This window comes from Aotus nancymaae, unplaced genomic scaffold, assembly GCF_030222135.1.
Source record: "Aotus nancymaae isolate 86718 unplaced genomic scaffold, 86718_ANA_hifiasm-v0.15.2.pri h1tg000010l, whole genome shotgun sequence".
Lineage (NCBI taxonomy): Eukaryota > Metazoa > Chordata > Mammalia > Primates > Aotidae > Aotus > Aotus nancymaae.
Window position 1 is genome coordinate 27,306,451 of NW_026988421.1, and position 16,458 is coordinate 27,322,908.

The following is a 16,458-nucleotide window of genomic DNA, read 5'->3' on the forward strand; positions in this document are numbered from 1 at the left end:
TCCAGCTTTAATCACATTTGATTGTCCATTTCTTTTTTTTTTTTCTTTTTTTGAGAGATAGGGTCTCTTTCTGTTGCCCAAACCAAAGTACATTGACATGATCACTGCAACGTTGAACTTTTCCTGGGCTCAGGTGGTTCTCCCTCCTGTCTTAGCCTCCTGAGTAATTAGGACTAGAGGGACATGCCACCATGCCCAGGTTTTTTTTTTTTTTTTTTTTTTTAAGAGATGTGGTCTTGCTATGTTGTCCAAGCTGGTCTCAAACTCCCAGCCTCAAGTGATCCTCCTGCCTCAGCTTCCCCAAAGCACAAGGATTATAGTAGTCAGCCACTGTGCCAGGCCTAGTATCCATTTCCTATTGCCACTGATAGCAATCTATTAGTGTCAGAGAAAAGCTGAAGGTAGGAGAAATATTAAAGAGGCCTCAGTTCCAGCCCTTTCTATTTTGGTAATAGAGAAAGATTCTTTATTATCCACTTTTCTTCATAGGACATACTTGCATTTATTAGTTCTTCAAGTATAACAAGCAAGCTCAGGACACATAGAGAAGTTAAATATTTATCTAATATGGACCCTGTTAGTTTTTTATGGATAAAAAGAGATCTCCTGTTCTAGTTATATAATATTTTCTTGTTTTTATATGATGGAAACCTCAAACCTCATGTATCGTTGAACATAAAAGTAAAATATAGTTCTAGTTATATGGTCCAGTTAGTAAAAATGCACCTTTATATAGCTTTGCTTTTTCATTAGTAAAATGTAAATGGCATTTTTGTTATTCGCCATCATGTGTAGAATTTTATAGAATAATTTTTATCTAAACTACTGTATTGTGTCTGGGCACAGTAGCTCACCCCTATAATCCCAGCACTTTGGGAGGCTGAGGCAGGTGGATCATTTGAGGTCAGGAATTTGAGACCAGCTTGGCCAACATGGTGAAACCCTTTCTCTACTAAAAAACGAAAAATAGCTGGGCATGGTGGCGTACACCTGTAATCCCAGCTACTCAGGAGCCTGAGGCTGGAGAATTGCTTGAACCTAGGAGACGGAGGTTGCAGTGAGCCTAGATTGTGCCTTTGCACTTCAGCCTGGGTGACAGAGTGAGGCTCTGTCTCAAAAAAAAATAAGTAAAATAAAATAATAAAATACTATATTGTTAGTTTAATTAATAGATGTTAAAACAGTGACTAGCCAGGCGTTGTGGCTCAGGCCTGTAATCCCAACACTTTGAGAGGCCAAGGCAGGTGGATCACCTTAAGTCAGGAGTTCAAGACCAGCCTGGCCAACATGGCAACACCCCATCTCAACCAAAAATACAAAAATTAGCCAGATGTGGTGGTGCGCACCTGTAGTCCCAGCTACTCAGGAGGCTGGGGCAGGAGAATCACTTGAACGTGGGAGGCAGAGGTTGCAGTGAGTCAAGATTGTGCCACTGCATTCAAACCTGGGCAACAAGAGCGAGACTCCATCTCAAAAAAAAAAAAAAAAGAGGCGGCTGAAGGTTTGCTAGTGTTTTTAGTGCCAGTATTTACTGGTAGTAAATATATACCAAATCCAATGAAATATTACGTCTCTAACTGAGCTTCACGTATCTTGGTTATATCTTATGGCAGCTGAAAACTAGAAATGACTTCTATTTTACCTTGTAGCCACAGCACACTTGAGGATATTCTTAGGTTTTAGTTAGAAACAGAGAGCTGTTTGGTGACTCCTGGACAAAAAATTGTGAGTGATCCCTTAACAGCCTATTATTTCTAAAAGCAGAAGTCAGAAGTAGGCTGGGCACCGGTGGCTCATGCCTGTAATCCCAACACTTTGGGGGGCTGAGGCTGGTGGATCACAAGGTCAGGAGTTCAAGACCAGCCTGGCCAAGATGATGAAACCCCATCTCTACTAAAAATACAAAAATTAGCCAGGTGTGATGATGGGCACCTGTAATCCCAGCTACTTGGGAGGCTGAGGCAGAGAATTACTTGAACCCAGGAGGCAGAGGTTGCAGAGAGCCAAGATCGCGTCACTGCACTCCAGCCTGGGTTCAAGTAAGAGTGAGACTCTGTCTCAAAAAAAAAAAAAAGAAGTGATACCCAGGAGGACTATAATTTAATCTGTAATCTAGGATATAGATTATTTTCTCTATGACTATATATGTGTGTGCGTGTATATGTGTGTGTGTGTGTGTGTGTGTGTGTGTTTTAGGGCTTTTTTCGGTGACAAGGATAAGATACTGTTTCCCAGGCTGGACTTTTTTTTTTTTTTTGATATAGAGTCTCGCTCTGTTGCACATGCTGGAGTGCAGTGGCAAGATCTTGACTCACTGTGGCCTCCACCTCCTGGGTTCCAGCAATTCTCCTGCCTCTGCCTCCAGGTAGCTGGGATTATAGGTGTGCATCACCATGCCCAGCTAAATTTTTTTGTATTTTTTAGTAGAGATGGGGTTTCATCATTTTGCCCAGGCTGGTCTTGAACTCTTGGCCTCAGGCGATCCACCTACCTCAGCTTCCCAAAGTACAGGGATTACAGGTATGAACCACTGTGTCCAGCTTGTTTTTTTAATTGACAGAAATAATATGTATTGGGTTGGGCATGGTGGCTTATGCCTGCACTCCCAGCACTTTGGGAGGACAAAGTGGGTGGATAGCTTGAGCCGAGGAGACTAGCTTGGGCAACATGGTGGAACCCCATCTCTACAAGAAATACCAAAATGAGCCAGGTGTAGTGGTGCACACCTGTAATCCTAGTAGTCCTAGCTCCTAGGGAGGATCAACTGAGCCTGGGAGGTAAAGGCTACAGTGATCCGTGATTGCACCACTGCACTGAGCCTGGGTGACAGAGCAATACACTGTCTCAAAAAAAGGTAAAAATAAGTGAAATGAAGGCCAAGGGCTCACACCTGTAATCCCAGCACTTTCAGAGGCCAAGGCAGGTGGATCCCCTGAGGTCAGGAGTTCAAGACTAGCCTGGCCAACATGATGAAATACATGTTTGTTTGTTTGTTTTTTAATGTGCTAAACAATGTAATGATTTTTAGCATCAATTACAGAATTTCCTCTGATCAGTCAATTGGGTTACAGATGAACTTAAACTTCAATTCAAGCTTGACCTTTAAAACTCCCCCTCTGCTTCCCAATGAACCAGGATAATTCCTAAAATTACACCCAAACAAATCTGTCTTGACGCATTGGGTTTTGTTTGCCTTAAGAAAAATTTAGAATATAATATGGGCAAGGAGGCTGGAATGAGGTTTTGGATGGCACAAGGATGTATAATTAATTCTATCTGGACCACTGATACAAAATCATTCTCACTTCATTTTTAGGGTTTCCATAATTGTAGCAATTATCTCGGAAACATTTTTGTTCACACTTATTTGGATAAACTTTTCTGGAGCTGCCTGGGGCTCTAGAGTCTCGAACTGGGACTGCAATAATTCAGGGGGCATAAAATGTCCCTTTCTTTTGAGTAAGCGTTCAGAGATGACCTCAAATGACCCACTCAGATGGACCACCAGGAGCTGTATCTTAGCCCACTTTGCTTCCCTTCCCGACTCCTTGCACTTCGGAGCTGCACCATCTTTTCCTTGTGTTAATATGTCTGTACATTTTCTTCAGGGCTGAACAGGCTAGAACCACATGCTGTCCTGAGGCTACATCTCTGGTCATTGAGCGGTATCCCTTTTCCCATCTTCCTTCGATTTTCCTCCGAGTGATAGTCATCAACATCATAGAATTTCCACCCCAGCTCAGAGGCCAGCAGAGTGCCCATGGTGGATCTGTGGAGAGGACACAGATGTTCCCATTACTCCCCTGCCCAAATACATGCCCTACTAAAAATACAAAAATTAGCCAGGTGTGGTGGCACACGCCTATAGTCCCAGCTACTTGGGAGGCTGAGGTGGGAGGACCACTTGATCCCAGGAAGCGGAAGTTGCAGTGAGTCAAGACCATGGTACTGCACTCCAGCCTGGGTGACAGAGTCAGACTCTGTCTAAAAAAAAGAAAAAAAAAAAAAAAGAAAAAGAAATGAAATGAAATAAAGAAATTATATCTATTTATTGTGTACAACATGATTTTTCAAAATATGTATACATTGTGGGATGGCAAAATTGAGCTAATTAACACATCATTACCACACATATTTTTTGTGGTGAAAACACTTAAAATTTCTATTCAATAAGTACAGTATATTATTATTATTATTATTATTATTATTATTATTATTGAGACGGAAATTCGCTCTTGTTACCCGGACTGGAGTGCAATGGCGCGATCTCGGCTTACTGAAACCTCCGCCTCCTGGGTTCAAGCAATTCTCCTGCCTCAGCTTCCCGAATCTGTGACTACAGGCGAGTGCCACCATGCCCAGCTAATTTTTGTATTTTTAGTAGAGACGGGGTTTCACCATGTTGACCAGGATGGTCTCGATCTCTTGACCTCGTGATCCACCTGCCTCGGCCTCCCAAAGTGCTGGGATTATAGGCGTGAGCCACTGCGCCCGGCCCAGTATATTATTAAGTATAGTCACCATGTTGTACAATATATGTCTTCTAAGTTGATTTTGTTACTAAAAATGTGGGTTTCTTTTTTGCTTACATCATGGAATTCAAGGCTTTTTTTTTTTTTTTGAAACGGAGTCTTGCTCTGTCGCCAGGCTGGCGTGCAGTGGCACAATCTCAGCTCACTGCAACCTCTGCCTCCTGGGTTCAAGCAATTATTCTGCGTCAGCCTCCGAAGTAGCTGGGACCACAGGTGCGTGCCACCACACCCAGCTAATTTTTGTATTTTTAGTAAAGACGAGATTTCACCATGTTGGCCAGGATGATCTCTATCTCTTGACCTCATGATCCATGCGCCTCGGCCTCCCAAACTGCTGGGATTACAGGCGTGAGACGCCTCACCCAGCCGGAATTTAAGGCTTTTAGCATTTTGAAATAAAATTATATAAAGGGTGTGGTGGCTCACGCCTGTAATCTAAGCTACTGTGGAGGCTGAGGTAGGAGGATCACCTAAGCTTGGGAGGTCAAGGTGGTGCTGGCGGAGACCCTGTCTCAGGAAAAAGAAAAAAAAGAAGAAGAAGATACAAAATTTGTTTCAACCTTTAATTTTCTTTTTTAGTTCTTGGTTCTCTAAATAAATATTCTCAATTACTGTATAGCTGGTAATATTCATACATTATTATTTAACCAAAATGTTAAAATAGTGGAATAGAATTATCAAATATACAGACCCATTAACTGGGGACAAAAACTGTTGCAGCCTAAATTTAAGATAGAGTAGGCCGGGCGCGGTGGCTCACGCCTGTAATCCCAGCACTTTGGGAGGCCAAGGCGGGCGAATCACGAGGTCAAGAGATCGAGACCATCCTGGCCAACATGGTGAAACCCCGTCTCTACTAAAAATACAAAAAAATTAGCTGGACGTGGTGGCGTGCGCCTGTAACCCCAGCTACTCCGGAGGCTGAGGCAGGAGAATTGCTTGAACCCGGGAGGCGGAGGTTGCAGTGAGCCGAGGTCACGCCACTGCACTCCAGCCTGACGCCTGGTGACGGAGTGAGACTGTCTAAAAAAAAAAAAAAAAAAAGAAAAAAAATAGAGTAAATGAGTTACTTCTAATAGGAACAAAACATTGAGCTGGTTTACTGTTCATCAGAATACAATTCTTGGTGTCCTGCAGTCACTTGAGCCTGCTATGCTGACTTTCTTTAAACCACTCAGTTCCAGGTAGGAGACATGTGCATGGTTTTCAGATATGTGACCTTCATTTGTGGTTATTTACTAACAGGAATGAATAATTCCCACAGGACTGTTAAATGGTACAATACCTTTAAAGTTATTTGTGGCAGATTAAAATAAAAGAAGACAATTCTGGAAGTTGAAAAAATACAAATCATGTGTTCTTAAGAAAGACTTAAGTTGATTTAAAATTTAAATATCAAGAATTATTCAAATGTGCTTCTTGGCCGGGCGTGGTGGCTCACGCCTATAATCCAAGCACTTTGGAGGCCAAGGCGGGCAGATCACCTGAGGTCGGGAGTTCAAGACCAGCCTGACCAACATGGTGAAACCCCGTCTTTAAAAAAAAAAAAAAAAAATGTGCTTCTTTCCCATAGAGACTACCGTGTTTCAGCGTTACCATGGTTGATTTAGTGGTATTTACTCTTTGATGTTTTGTTGTATTTTGCTTTATAAATAATTAGTATTGTTTCATATTCCTTTGTACATTGTTTTATATTCAGACCTCATTTTGCTTTTATGAAATGAAATTTAGAACATATACCTCACATTGATCACTAAAAATTATTCTATAAGATGTGATATTTGATTTTCTTGTTAATCCTGCCATAATGAATTCCATCTTAAAAGTTAGGTTGGCCAGGCACAGTGATTCATGTCTTATAATCTCAGCACTTTGGGAGGCCGAGGCAGGCCGATCACGAGGTCAAGAGATTGAGACCATCCTGGCCAACATGGTGAAACCCTGTCCCGAACTCCTGGCCTCAAGTAATCCACTCACCTCAGCCTCCCAAAGTGCTGAGATTACAGGCATGAGCCACCACATCTGGCTGGCAGTCACGACCAATTGGGTAAATCCAGGTTTCTGCTCCCTCTTAGGGCTGTGTGGTGTGATGCACTGTTTCTAGGTTATATGATTGTGTGGTTTGTTGCATTAAATGTTGTGGGTGATTATAACACAAGGACAAATATTTTGTGTATAAAAAAGGAGAAAGAGGAGTCAATGATGATATTCTGGTATGGAAGACAAGGAGAAATTTCATACCATAATCTAAATAGCAATGTTAGGAGATGGAGCCAGTTAAGTGATATATATATATTAGAAAGCTGTTGAGGATCTAACCTCATTTTAAGCCAATGGGAAGGGAGTAGTACTCAGTAAGAGAAAGATTAAAGATTTGCATTTCTATCTTAGCAAGTAAGTATAGTAGAGTCTTATTAAAATGTATATATACAACAATATTCTCTCAAGAGAATTCTGTGTAAAAGTCAATATATTGGCCAGGGCACAATGTTTCACACCTGTGTTTTGGGAGGCCAAGGCAGGAGGATCACTTAAGACTAGGAGTTTGAGACCAACCTGGGCAATATAGCAAGACCCTGTCTCTACAAAATTTTTTTTAAAAAAACCAATTAGCCAGATGTGGCACACACCTCTAGTCCCAGCTACTTGGGTGGCCAAGGTGGGAGTATTGCTTCAGTCTAGGAGTTTGAGGTTGCATTGAGCTATGATTGGGCCCCAGCACTCCAGCCTGGGTGACAGAGTGACACCTCGTCTGGATATATATCTTAGAGCTTTGCAATTACCAAAGGGCTGAAAAGACCTTGTTGAGATTGTTCATCTACAAAACAGTTTCCTTACTTTAAGTCAGTGTTGTACTTTGATTTATATGGCATCGTTGAAAAAGATACTCATCATAAGAGAATTTTTCAAATAATGAATGATTGCCTTTTAAAGCATTAATACCTTTTAATGATTTTTATCACAGATATTTAAAAAGATGCATACTTTCCTGGGCCGTCTGATGCTGAATACATCCAACATGACTTAATTTCTTTGAGATTCAGGGAAATCATTTTGAATATCAATTATACTGTGCTGTTGTCCTGCCATATCCTCTAATGCTCTTCCCATGTTACCTTATTTACTTCTATAAAGAGTTTCTAAAACTCTGTTTTCAGGAGTGTTTAATCAGTCTAAAATAAAATAGCAAAATCTAGTTTGGAAACAATTATGTTGATTTTTATCTTCATTTCTTCAGATGGTATTTTGAAGCAAGAAAGCAATCTAATACTGTCTTCATGTCCATAGGTAGATATCATCTGTGGTGATCACCTGTTGGAGCAGTATCAAACTCTAAGGGAAATCCGACGTGCAATAGGTGATGCAGCCATGCAGGTAGGTTCTAGACATTCCCATGTCTAACAGATAAGTTACTTAGTGAAAGAACAAAGTTCCATGTTATCAGTAAGTTTCCATAAATATTCTACAATTATCTTAAAATTTCCTAGACTATAAATCATTATATTTAATGTTTATCAAATGCTTACTGCATGTCAGGTGCTATTCTAAGTAGTTTAGATAGATTAGCTTATTTATTCTTCATAATTATTCTAAGAAAGCAGGCAGGTTTTTTTTCCTTTTTCATTTTAAAGATAAAGGAAACTAAGATACAGTAAGGACATGTAACTTCCTATAGTCAGTGAGTGAGACAGGGCTCAGACTCTAGGCAGTTTGATTCTAGAAGCCTTGGTTTTTTTCCCTATCCAGTACTATAATAAAATTTTGAAGATTATTAAGCCAGTATATCAAGAAGGGCATTTCAAGAAAAACTTGCAAGTACTCGTCAAGCTTTAGAGCACGTTTGTCCAACCAGTGACCCAGGATAGCTTTGAATGGGGCCCAACAGAAATTCGTAAACTTTCCTTTTTTTTTTTTTTTTTTTTGAGATGGAGTTTTGCTCTTGTTACCCAGGCTGGAGTGCAATGGCGCGATCTCAGCTCACCGCAACCTCCGCCTCCTGGGTCCAGGCAATTCTCCTGCCGGGATGGTCTCGATCTCTTGACCTCGTGATCCACCCGCCTCGGTCTCCCAAAGTGCTAGGATTACAGGCTTGAGCCACCGCGCCCGGCAACTTTCTTAAAACATTGATGAGATTTTTTTTTTTTTTTTACAATCAGCTACTGTTTATATTAACTTGCTTATTTATTTATTTGTTTGTTTATTTAAAACAGGAATCTTGCTCTGTTGCCCAGGCTAGAATGCAGTGGCACTGTCTCAGCTCACTGCAGCCTCTGCCTACCAGGTTCAAACAGCTCTCCTGCCTCAGTCTCCCTAGTAGCTGAGATTACAGGCATGTGCCACCACACCCAGCTGATTTTTATATTTTTAGTAGAGACAGGGTTTCACCATGTTGGCCAGGCTAGTCTTGAACTCCTGACCTCAAGTGATTCGCTCACCTCGCCCTCCCAAAGTGCCAGGATTACAGGCATGAGCCACACTGCGCCTGGCCTGCGTTAGCATCTTTTATGTTGGCCCAACACAATTCTTCCAGTGTGGGCCAGGGAAGCCAAAAGATTGGACACCTCTGCTTTAGAGATTTCACATAGCTTTTCTTATTCAGTAGATAAGGTGACTATTTTGATGTTTTAATTAACCTATAATGTGAGTGGGAGTATAATGTGAAGCCTCCAAGTCAAAATAATAAAAAGCAAGATATCTACAAGTTTAATGAAGAGAAAATAGGACCATATATTCTAATGTATTCCAGAACCTATAGTGGAAAATCGTTTTTTGTTTTGTTTGCCAGGCTGGAGTACAGGGGCGCCATCTCAGCTAACTGCAAATTCCTCCTCCCGGGTTCAAGCATTTCTCCTGCCTCAGCCTCCTGAGTAGCTGGGACTACAGGTGTGCACCACCACGCCCAGCTAATTTTTGTAGTTTAAGTAGAGATGGAATTTCACCATGTTGGCCAGGATGATCCCAATCTCTTGACCTTGTGATCCGCCCGTCTCGGCCTCCCAAAGCGCTAGGTATACAGGCATGACCCACTGCGCCCAGCTGGAAAATTGTTGTGAGAACTATATGACTCTGAGAAGCTTATGAAGTACTAATGAAGATATGATGAACTCTCAAACAAATGTTTGTTTGCTAGAAATACAATTCTTGGGAAGAAAAAAGGGGCTTCTATGGCAGGGTGTGGTGGCTCACATCTGTAATCCCAGCACTTTGGAAGGCTGAGGTGGGCGGATCACTTGAAGTCAGGAGTTTGAGACCAGCCTGGCCAGCATGGTGAAACCTCATTTCTACTAAAAATACAAAAAACATTAGCTGGGTGTGGTGGTGGACGCCTGTAGTCCCAGCTACTTGGGAGGCTGAGGCAGGAGAATAACTTGAACGTGGGAGGTGGAAGTTGCAGGGAGCCGAGATTGCACCACTGCACTCCATCCTGGGCGACGTAGCAAGACACCATCTCAAAAAAAAGTTGGGGAGGCTTCTGTTGTGAGTGGCACACATAGGGCATCGTTTGCTCTTTGTGGAGAGTCAACATCAAGAGATTTCAGAAGCATGATTTTTTGGTATTTGGGTAGCTGGTGATCATTGGTCCTGGAGCCCTTATTTGTTGTGTAAGTTAGACAGTTGTGACTTTTTTTTTTTTTTTTTTTGAGGCAAAGTCTTGTTCTGTCACCCAGGCTGGAGTGTAGTAGCGTGGTCTCAGCTCACTGCACCTCCTCCTCCTGGGGTCAAGTGATTCTAGTATCTCAGCCTCCCAAATAGCTGGGACTGTAGGTGTACCACCACACCCAGCTAACTTTTGTATTTTTAGTAGAGATGGGGTTTCGCCATGTCGGCCAGGCTGGTCTTGACCTCCTGGCCTCAAGTGGTCCGCCCACCTCAACCTCCCAAAGTGCTGGGATTACAGGTGTGAGCCACCACACCTGGTTGACAGTTATGGCCTTCTGAGTAAATCCAGGTTTCTGTTCCCTCTTAGGGCTCTGTGGTGTGATGCACTGTTTATAGGTTATGTGATTATGTGGTTTGTTTTAGTAAATGTTGTGGGTGATTATAACACAAGGACAAACATTTTGTGTATGTAAGTATAGAAAACATACGGTAGAGATCTCTATAAAAGACAAGAAATTCAGCTAGGGATGGTAGTGACTCATGTCTGTAATCCCAGCACTCTGGGAGGTGAGGTGGCAGAATCGCTTCAAGCCTGGGAGGTCTTGGCTGCAATTAGCCATGAGTGGCTCTGTACTCCAGCCTGGGCAACAGAGCAGGACCATGTCAAAAGAAAAAAGAGGCCGGGTGTGGTGGCTCATGCTGTAATCCCAGCACTTTAGGAGGCAGCAGTGGGCAGATTACTTGAGATCGAGAGAGACCAGCCTGTCAACATCCTGAAGTCCCATCTCTACTGAAAATATAAAAAATAGCTTGGACTGGGCACGGTGGCTCATGCCTGTAATCCCAGCACTTTGGGAGGCAGAGGTGGGCAGATCACTTGAGGTCAGGAGTTTGAGACCAGCCTGGCCAACATCCTGAAACCCCATCTCTGCTAAAAATAGAAAAAATAGCTTGGGCTGGGCACTGTGGCTCACACCTGTAATCCCAGCACTTTGGGAGGCCAAGGTGGGTGGATCACAAAGTCAGGAGTTCAAGACCAGCCTGGCCAACATAGTGAAACCCCATCTCTACCAAAACTACACGGCCAGGCACGGTGGCTCACACCTGTAATCCCAACACTTTGGGAGGCCGAGGTGGGCGGATCATGAGGTCAGAAGTTTGAGGCCAGCCTGGCCAACATAGTGAAACCCTGTCTCTACCAAAAAAATACAAAAAATTAGCTAGGCGCAGTGGTGGGCGCCTGCGATCCCAGCTACTCGGGAGACTGAGACAGGAGAATCACTTGAACCTGGGAGGCAGAGGTTGCAGTGAGCTGAGATCGTGCCACTGGACTCCAGCCCAGGCAACAGTGTGAGACTCCATCTCAAAAAAAAAAAAAAAATACACAAATTGTCCCAGTGTGGTAGCACACGCCTGTAGTCCCAGCTACTCAGGAGGCTGAGGCAGGAGAATCGCTTGAACCCAGGATGTGGAGGTTGCAGTGAGCCGAGACCGTGCCATTGCACTCCAACCTGGGTGACAGTGAGACTCCACCTCAGGAAAAAAAAAAAAATTAGCTGGGCGTGGTGGCGGGTGCCTGTAATTTCAGCAACTTGGTAGGCTGAGGCAGGAGAATCACTTGAACCTGGGAGGCAGAGTTTACAGTGAGCCAAGACTGCACCACTGCACTCCAGCCTGGAACAGCAAGACTCCATTTCAAAAAGAAAAGAAAAGTAATTCTTGGCCAGCCATGGTGGCTTGCTCCTGTAATTCCAACACTTTATGGGACAGAAATGGGAGGATAATTTGGCCCCAGGAGTTTAAGACTAGCCTGGGCAATATAGCCAGTCACCAGTCTCTACAAAGGGTAGAAAAATTAGCAGACATGTGTGTGCATACTTGTGGTCCCAGTTACTGGGGAGGCTGAAGCAAGGGGATTGTTTGAGCCCAAGAGTTCAAGACCAGCTTAAGCAACTAGACGAAACCACATCTCTATAAAAAATACAAAAATTCGCCAGGTGTGGTGGCACATGCCTATAGTTCCAACTACTTTGGAGGCTGATGTGGGGGAGATTGATTGACCCAGGAGGTTAAGGTTGCAGTGATCCATGATCACACCTCTGCACTCTAGCGTGGGCGACAGAGTGAGACCCTTTTTTCAAAAAAAAAAAAAAGAAGGGCTGGGCACGGTGGCTCATGCCTGTAATCCCAGCACTTTGGGAGGCCGAGGCGGGTGGATCACGAGGTCAAGAGATTGAGACCATCCTGGTCAACATGGTGAAACCCCGTCTCTACTAAAAATGCAAAAAAAAAAAAAATTAGCCGGGCATGGTGGCACGTGCCTGTTATCCCAGCTACTCAGGAGGCTGAGGCAGGAGAATTGCCTGAACCCAGGAGGCGGAGGTTGCGGTGAGCTGAGATGTGCCATTGCACTCCAGCCTGGGTAACAAGAGCGAAACTCCGTCTCAAAAAAAAAAAAAAAAAAAAGAAAAGGAAAGAAATACAATTTTTTTTTTTTTTGTATAATTGCCTATGTTCATTTGTCTCAATGGAACAACTGCTTAAAAGAAGTGCGAATATTGTAAGAACTATCTTTTTTTTTCCTTTCCTCACAATCTGGTCCCAAGAATTATTTTCTTAATGTAAATTATACAGTTCCTTGGAAGAAGCAGAAAATATACACACATGCATAGTTATATGTGCATACATACATATGATATGTTTTAATTGACATAATGCAATGCATGAGTTTCAACAAATACCTAGCTGTTTAACTCAAACCCCTCCTTGACATACAGAACATTTCTGTCACTCCTGGAGAGTTCTTTCAACTCCTTCTCAGTTAATTCTTCTCCCTACCACCAAGGCAACCATTGTTCAGATTTTTTTCACCAGAGATTAGTTTTTTTCTTTTCTTTCTTTTTTTTTTTTTAAGACAAAGTCAGGCTGGGCGTGGTGGCTCATGCCTGTAATCCCAGCACTTTGGGAGGCCAAGGTGAACAGATCACCTGAGGTCAGGAGTTTTAGACCAGCCTGGCCAACATGGTCAAATCCTGTCTTTACTAAAAATACAAAAAATCAGCTGGGCATGCTGGCAGGCACCTGTAATCTCAGCTACTTGGGAGGCTGAGGCAGAGAATTGCTTGAACCCAGGAGTCAGAGTTTACAGTGAGCCAAGATCGTGCCATTGCACTCCAGCCTGGGCAAACGAGTGAAATTTTGTCTCAAAAAAAAAAAAAAAAAAGACAAGATCTCACTCTGTTGCCCAGGGTAGAATGCAGTGGCAGAATCATGGCTCACTGTAGCCTCAACCTGGGGGGCTCAATAGGTCTTCCCACCTTAGCCTCCCAAGTAGCTGGGACTATAGACGTGTACCACCACATCTGGCTAATTTTTAAATTTTTTGTAGAGATGGGGTTTTGCCATGTTGTTCAGACTGGTTTTGAACTCCTGAGATCAAGCAATCTGCCCACCTTAGCCTCCCAAAGTGCTAGGATTACAGGTGTGAACCATCATGCCTGACCTTTGTTTTTTAAAATAACAATTTTATTAAGATGTAATTCGCATACTGTATTAGTCCATTCTCACATTGCTCTAAAGAAATACCTGAGACTGGGTAATTTATAAATTGTCTCACAGTTCTGCAGGCTGTACAGGAATCATAGTGGCTTAGTTTCCAATCATGGCAGAAGGCAAAGACGTGACAGGAACTAGGAGCAAGAGAGAATGAGGGGGGAAGTGTTATACACTTTTAAACAACCAGATCGTACGAGACGTTATTTTCTTTTGTGAGGACGGTACCAAGGGAAGTGGTGCTGAACCATTCATGAGAAATCCAATCCCGTGATGCAATCACCTCCCACCAGGCCCCACCTCCAACACTGGGGATTACATTTCAATATGAGGTTTGTTTGGGACACAGATCCAAACCATATCAATACACCCCTGCCTCCCCCAATCTCATGTCCTTACATTTCAAAATACAATCATGATTTCCCAATAGTTCCCCAAAGTCTTAACTTATTTCCAGCATTAACTGAAAATTCTGAAGTCTCATCTGAGACAAGGCTACTCCCTACTGCCTATGAGCCTGTAAAATCAAAAACAAATTAGTTACTTCCAAGATACAAGTTAGTTACTTCCAAGATACAAGATATTGGGCAAATAACTCCCATTTCAAAAGGGAGACATTGGCCAAAAGAATGGGGCTACAGGTGGGTGCGATGGCTCACGCCTGTAATCCCAGCACTTTGGGAGGCCAAGGCAGGAAGATCACCTGAGGTTAGGAGTTCGAGACCAGCCTGGCCAACATGGCAAAATCCTCTCTCTAGTAGAAATACAAAGATTGCCGGGCATAGTGGCTTATGCCTGTAATCCCAGCACTTTGGGATGCTGAGGCGGGTGGATCATGAGGTCAGGAGTTCAAGACCAGCCTGGCCAACATAGTGAAACCCTGTCTCTACTAAAAATACAAAAATTAGCTGGGTGTGGTGGTGCACACCTGTAGTCCCAGCTACTTGGGAGGCTGAGGCAGGAGAATCGCTAGAACCTGGGAGGCAGAGGTTGCAGAGAGCTGAGACCATGCCATTGTACTCCAGCCTGGGTGAGAGTGAGATTCCTTCTCAAAAATAAAAATAAAAAAATTAGCTGGGTGTGGTGGTATGCGCCTGTAATCACAGCTACTCGGGAGGCTGAGGCAGGAGAATTGCTTGATCCCAGGAGGCAGAGGTTGCAGTGAGCCAGCATTGCGCCCCTACACTCCAGCCCAGGCGACAGAGTGAGACACTGTCTCAAAAAATAAAGGCACATTCACAAGGAGTGTTTGGTGAATAAGAAACTCTGTAGTCCACTTATTTTCTTTAAATTAAGTAATTTCACCTTAGTGTTAGATTATAAAAAAAATAATAAGCCAGCTTTGACTTAATCATTTGGATTACTGATTTGAAAGAACTGCAAAATTGTTTTTTTCTCCCCTTTTCAGGATGGTCTACTTGTCCTTCATTATGGTCTTGTGGTTTCTCCTCTGAAGATAACTTGAAGACTCTAGGCATATTATGAGGGAAACAAAGGAGGCTTCTATAGGTCTGTATCTCACCAAAGATTTTAATGAAATATAATTGCTACCACTTTGCTGTTTGAGACATAACTTACCTATTTTTAGCACCAAGAACGATAGCATTTATAAGTACAACTTGGAACGATGGAATGCATCTGTTACTAGAGACTGTATATAAAAAGCAGCCAAAACTCAGGGGAAATTTTTCAAAATTTGAATTTTAAAATTCCTTGTGATTTTAAATACTTTGTATTGATTTTTGCTTCCCATCTTTGAGGTAATTGGTTAGTTTTCTTTGTTCAGCCATTTCAAGTTGGTAGTTGGGATGTCTGCTCCCTGGAATGGCATCAGTTGGGCAGTCATCCTTTTGGAAAAGAAGTGTGCTTTTGAATAGAAGATTCAAAGCCAGTCTTTGTTAAACTGCAGGGTGTACTCTCAGACAAAGACCAGAACTATTGGCCACTTTTGTGTGTGGCCAGCATATTTTGAACTTGTATCTTTTTAATACCAGCAACACTACAAAGAAGATGTTATTCACTTCAAAATGGATGAATTGTTATTCTCTGTGAAGAGACTCTGAGTTTATGGTCTGTGCCATAAGCTTTCAGTGTAATAAGACTTCTTTAATATATCTTCCAACAAGGGATGCTTCTTTGTGACAATATTTTTATTTCTGACATTCATTTTGTTTGGGTACATAGTGTGGTTCTTGATACCTTGCAATAGTATTGCTTCTGAAAGTAATAAAAAATTTTAGGAGAATTTGAGAAGTTTACAGAATTACTTATTGATTGTTTTCTTATTAAGTCAGTTTAATGTTTATTTTCTCATTATTTTGTCACTGGAATAAAGAATAAGGGTGTTTGAGCTCACCTCCATGCAAAGACTTCAGTTTTAAGCATGATTTTGCCTGAAATTAGCATTGTGATGCTTTCTAAAAGAAATATTTTATAAACCACAGCAGAATTTCCAAATCTGTGTAGAGACTACTACAGAATTGGAGAAGGATTGGCAATTCTTTGTAAAGAATTTGTGAATTGTATATAAATTTCTTCTAACATTTAATAAAAGTTTATTTTAACCTATTTGGAAATGTTAATGTTTACTGTGGATTTTTTTTTTTTTTTTTTTTTTTTTTTTAATAACCAAGCCAGAGCTGGGTGCAGTGGCTCATGCCTGTAATCCCAGCACTTTGGGAGGCTGAGGTGGGTGGATCACCTCAGGTCAGGAGTTCGAGACCAGCCTGGCAAACATGGTTAAGCCCCATCTCTACTAAAAATACAAAAATTA

At 42.3% G+C, this 16,458-nt stretch overlaps 1 protein-coding gene, 1 non-coding gene and 1 pseudogene across 3 annotated transcripts in view; 2 read left to right on the forward strand and 1 right to left on the reverse strand.

Moving 5' to 3' along the window:
• Window positions 1-16,253, forward strand: part of PCGF6 (polycomb group ring finger 6) — a 43,904-nt gene extending 27,651 nt beyond the window's left edge. The window contains exons 9-10 of one of the 2 annotated variants that reach the window (XM_012439616.2): window positions 7,821-7,907; window positions 15,094-16,253. In XM_012439616.2, the coding sequence (XP_012295039.1) occupies window positions 7,821-7,907; window positions 15,094-15,150 (144 nt within the window). In that variant the 3' untranslated portion in view covers window positions 15,151-16,253. The remainder of the gene's footprint in view (window positions 1-7,820; window positions 7,908-15,093) is intronic. The other variant, XM_012439617.3, reaches the window with a different exon arrangement.
• On the reverse strand, window positions 2,542-3,795 carry LOC135273964 (probable gluconokinase; annotated as a pseudogene).
• Window positions 9,988-10,126, forward strand: LOC135274082 (U11 spliceosomal RNA). The gene has a single exon (XR_010341893.1). It is a non-coding gene; the product is annotated as a U11 spliceosomal RNA (small nuclear RNA).
• Window positions 16,254-16,458: the final 205 nt, after the last annotated feature.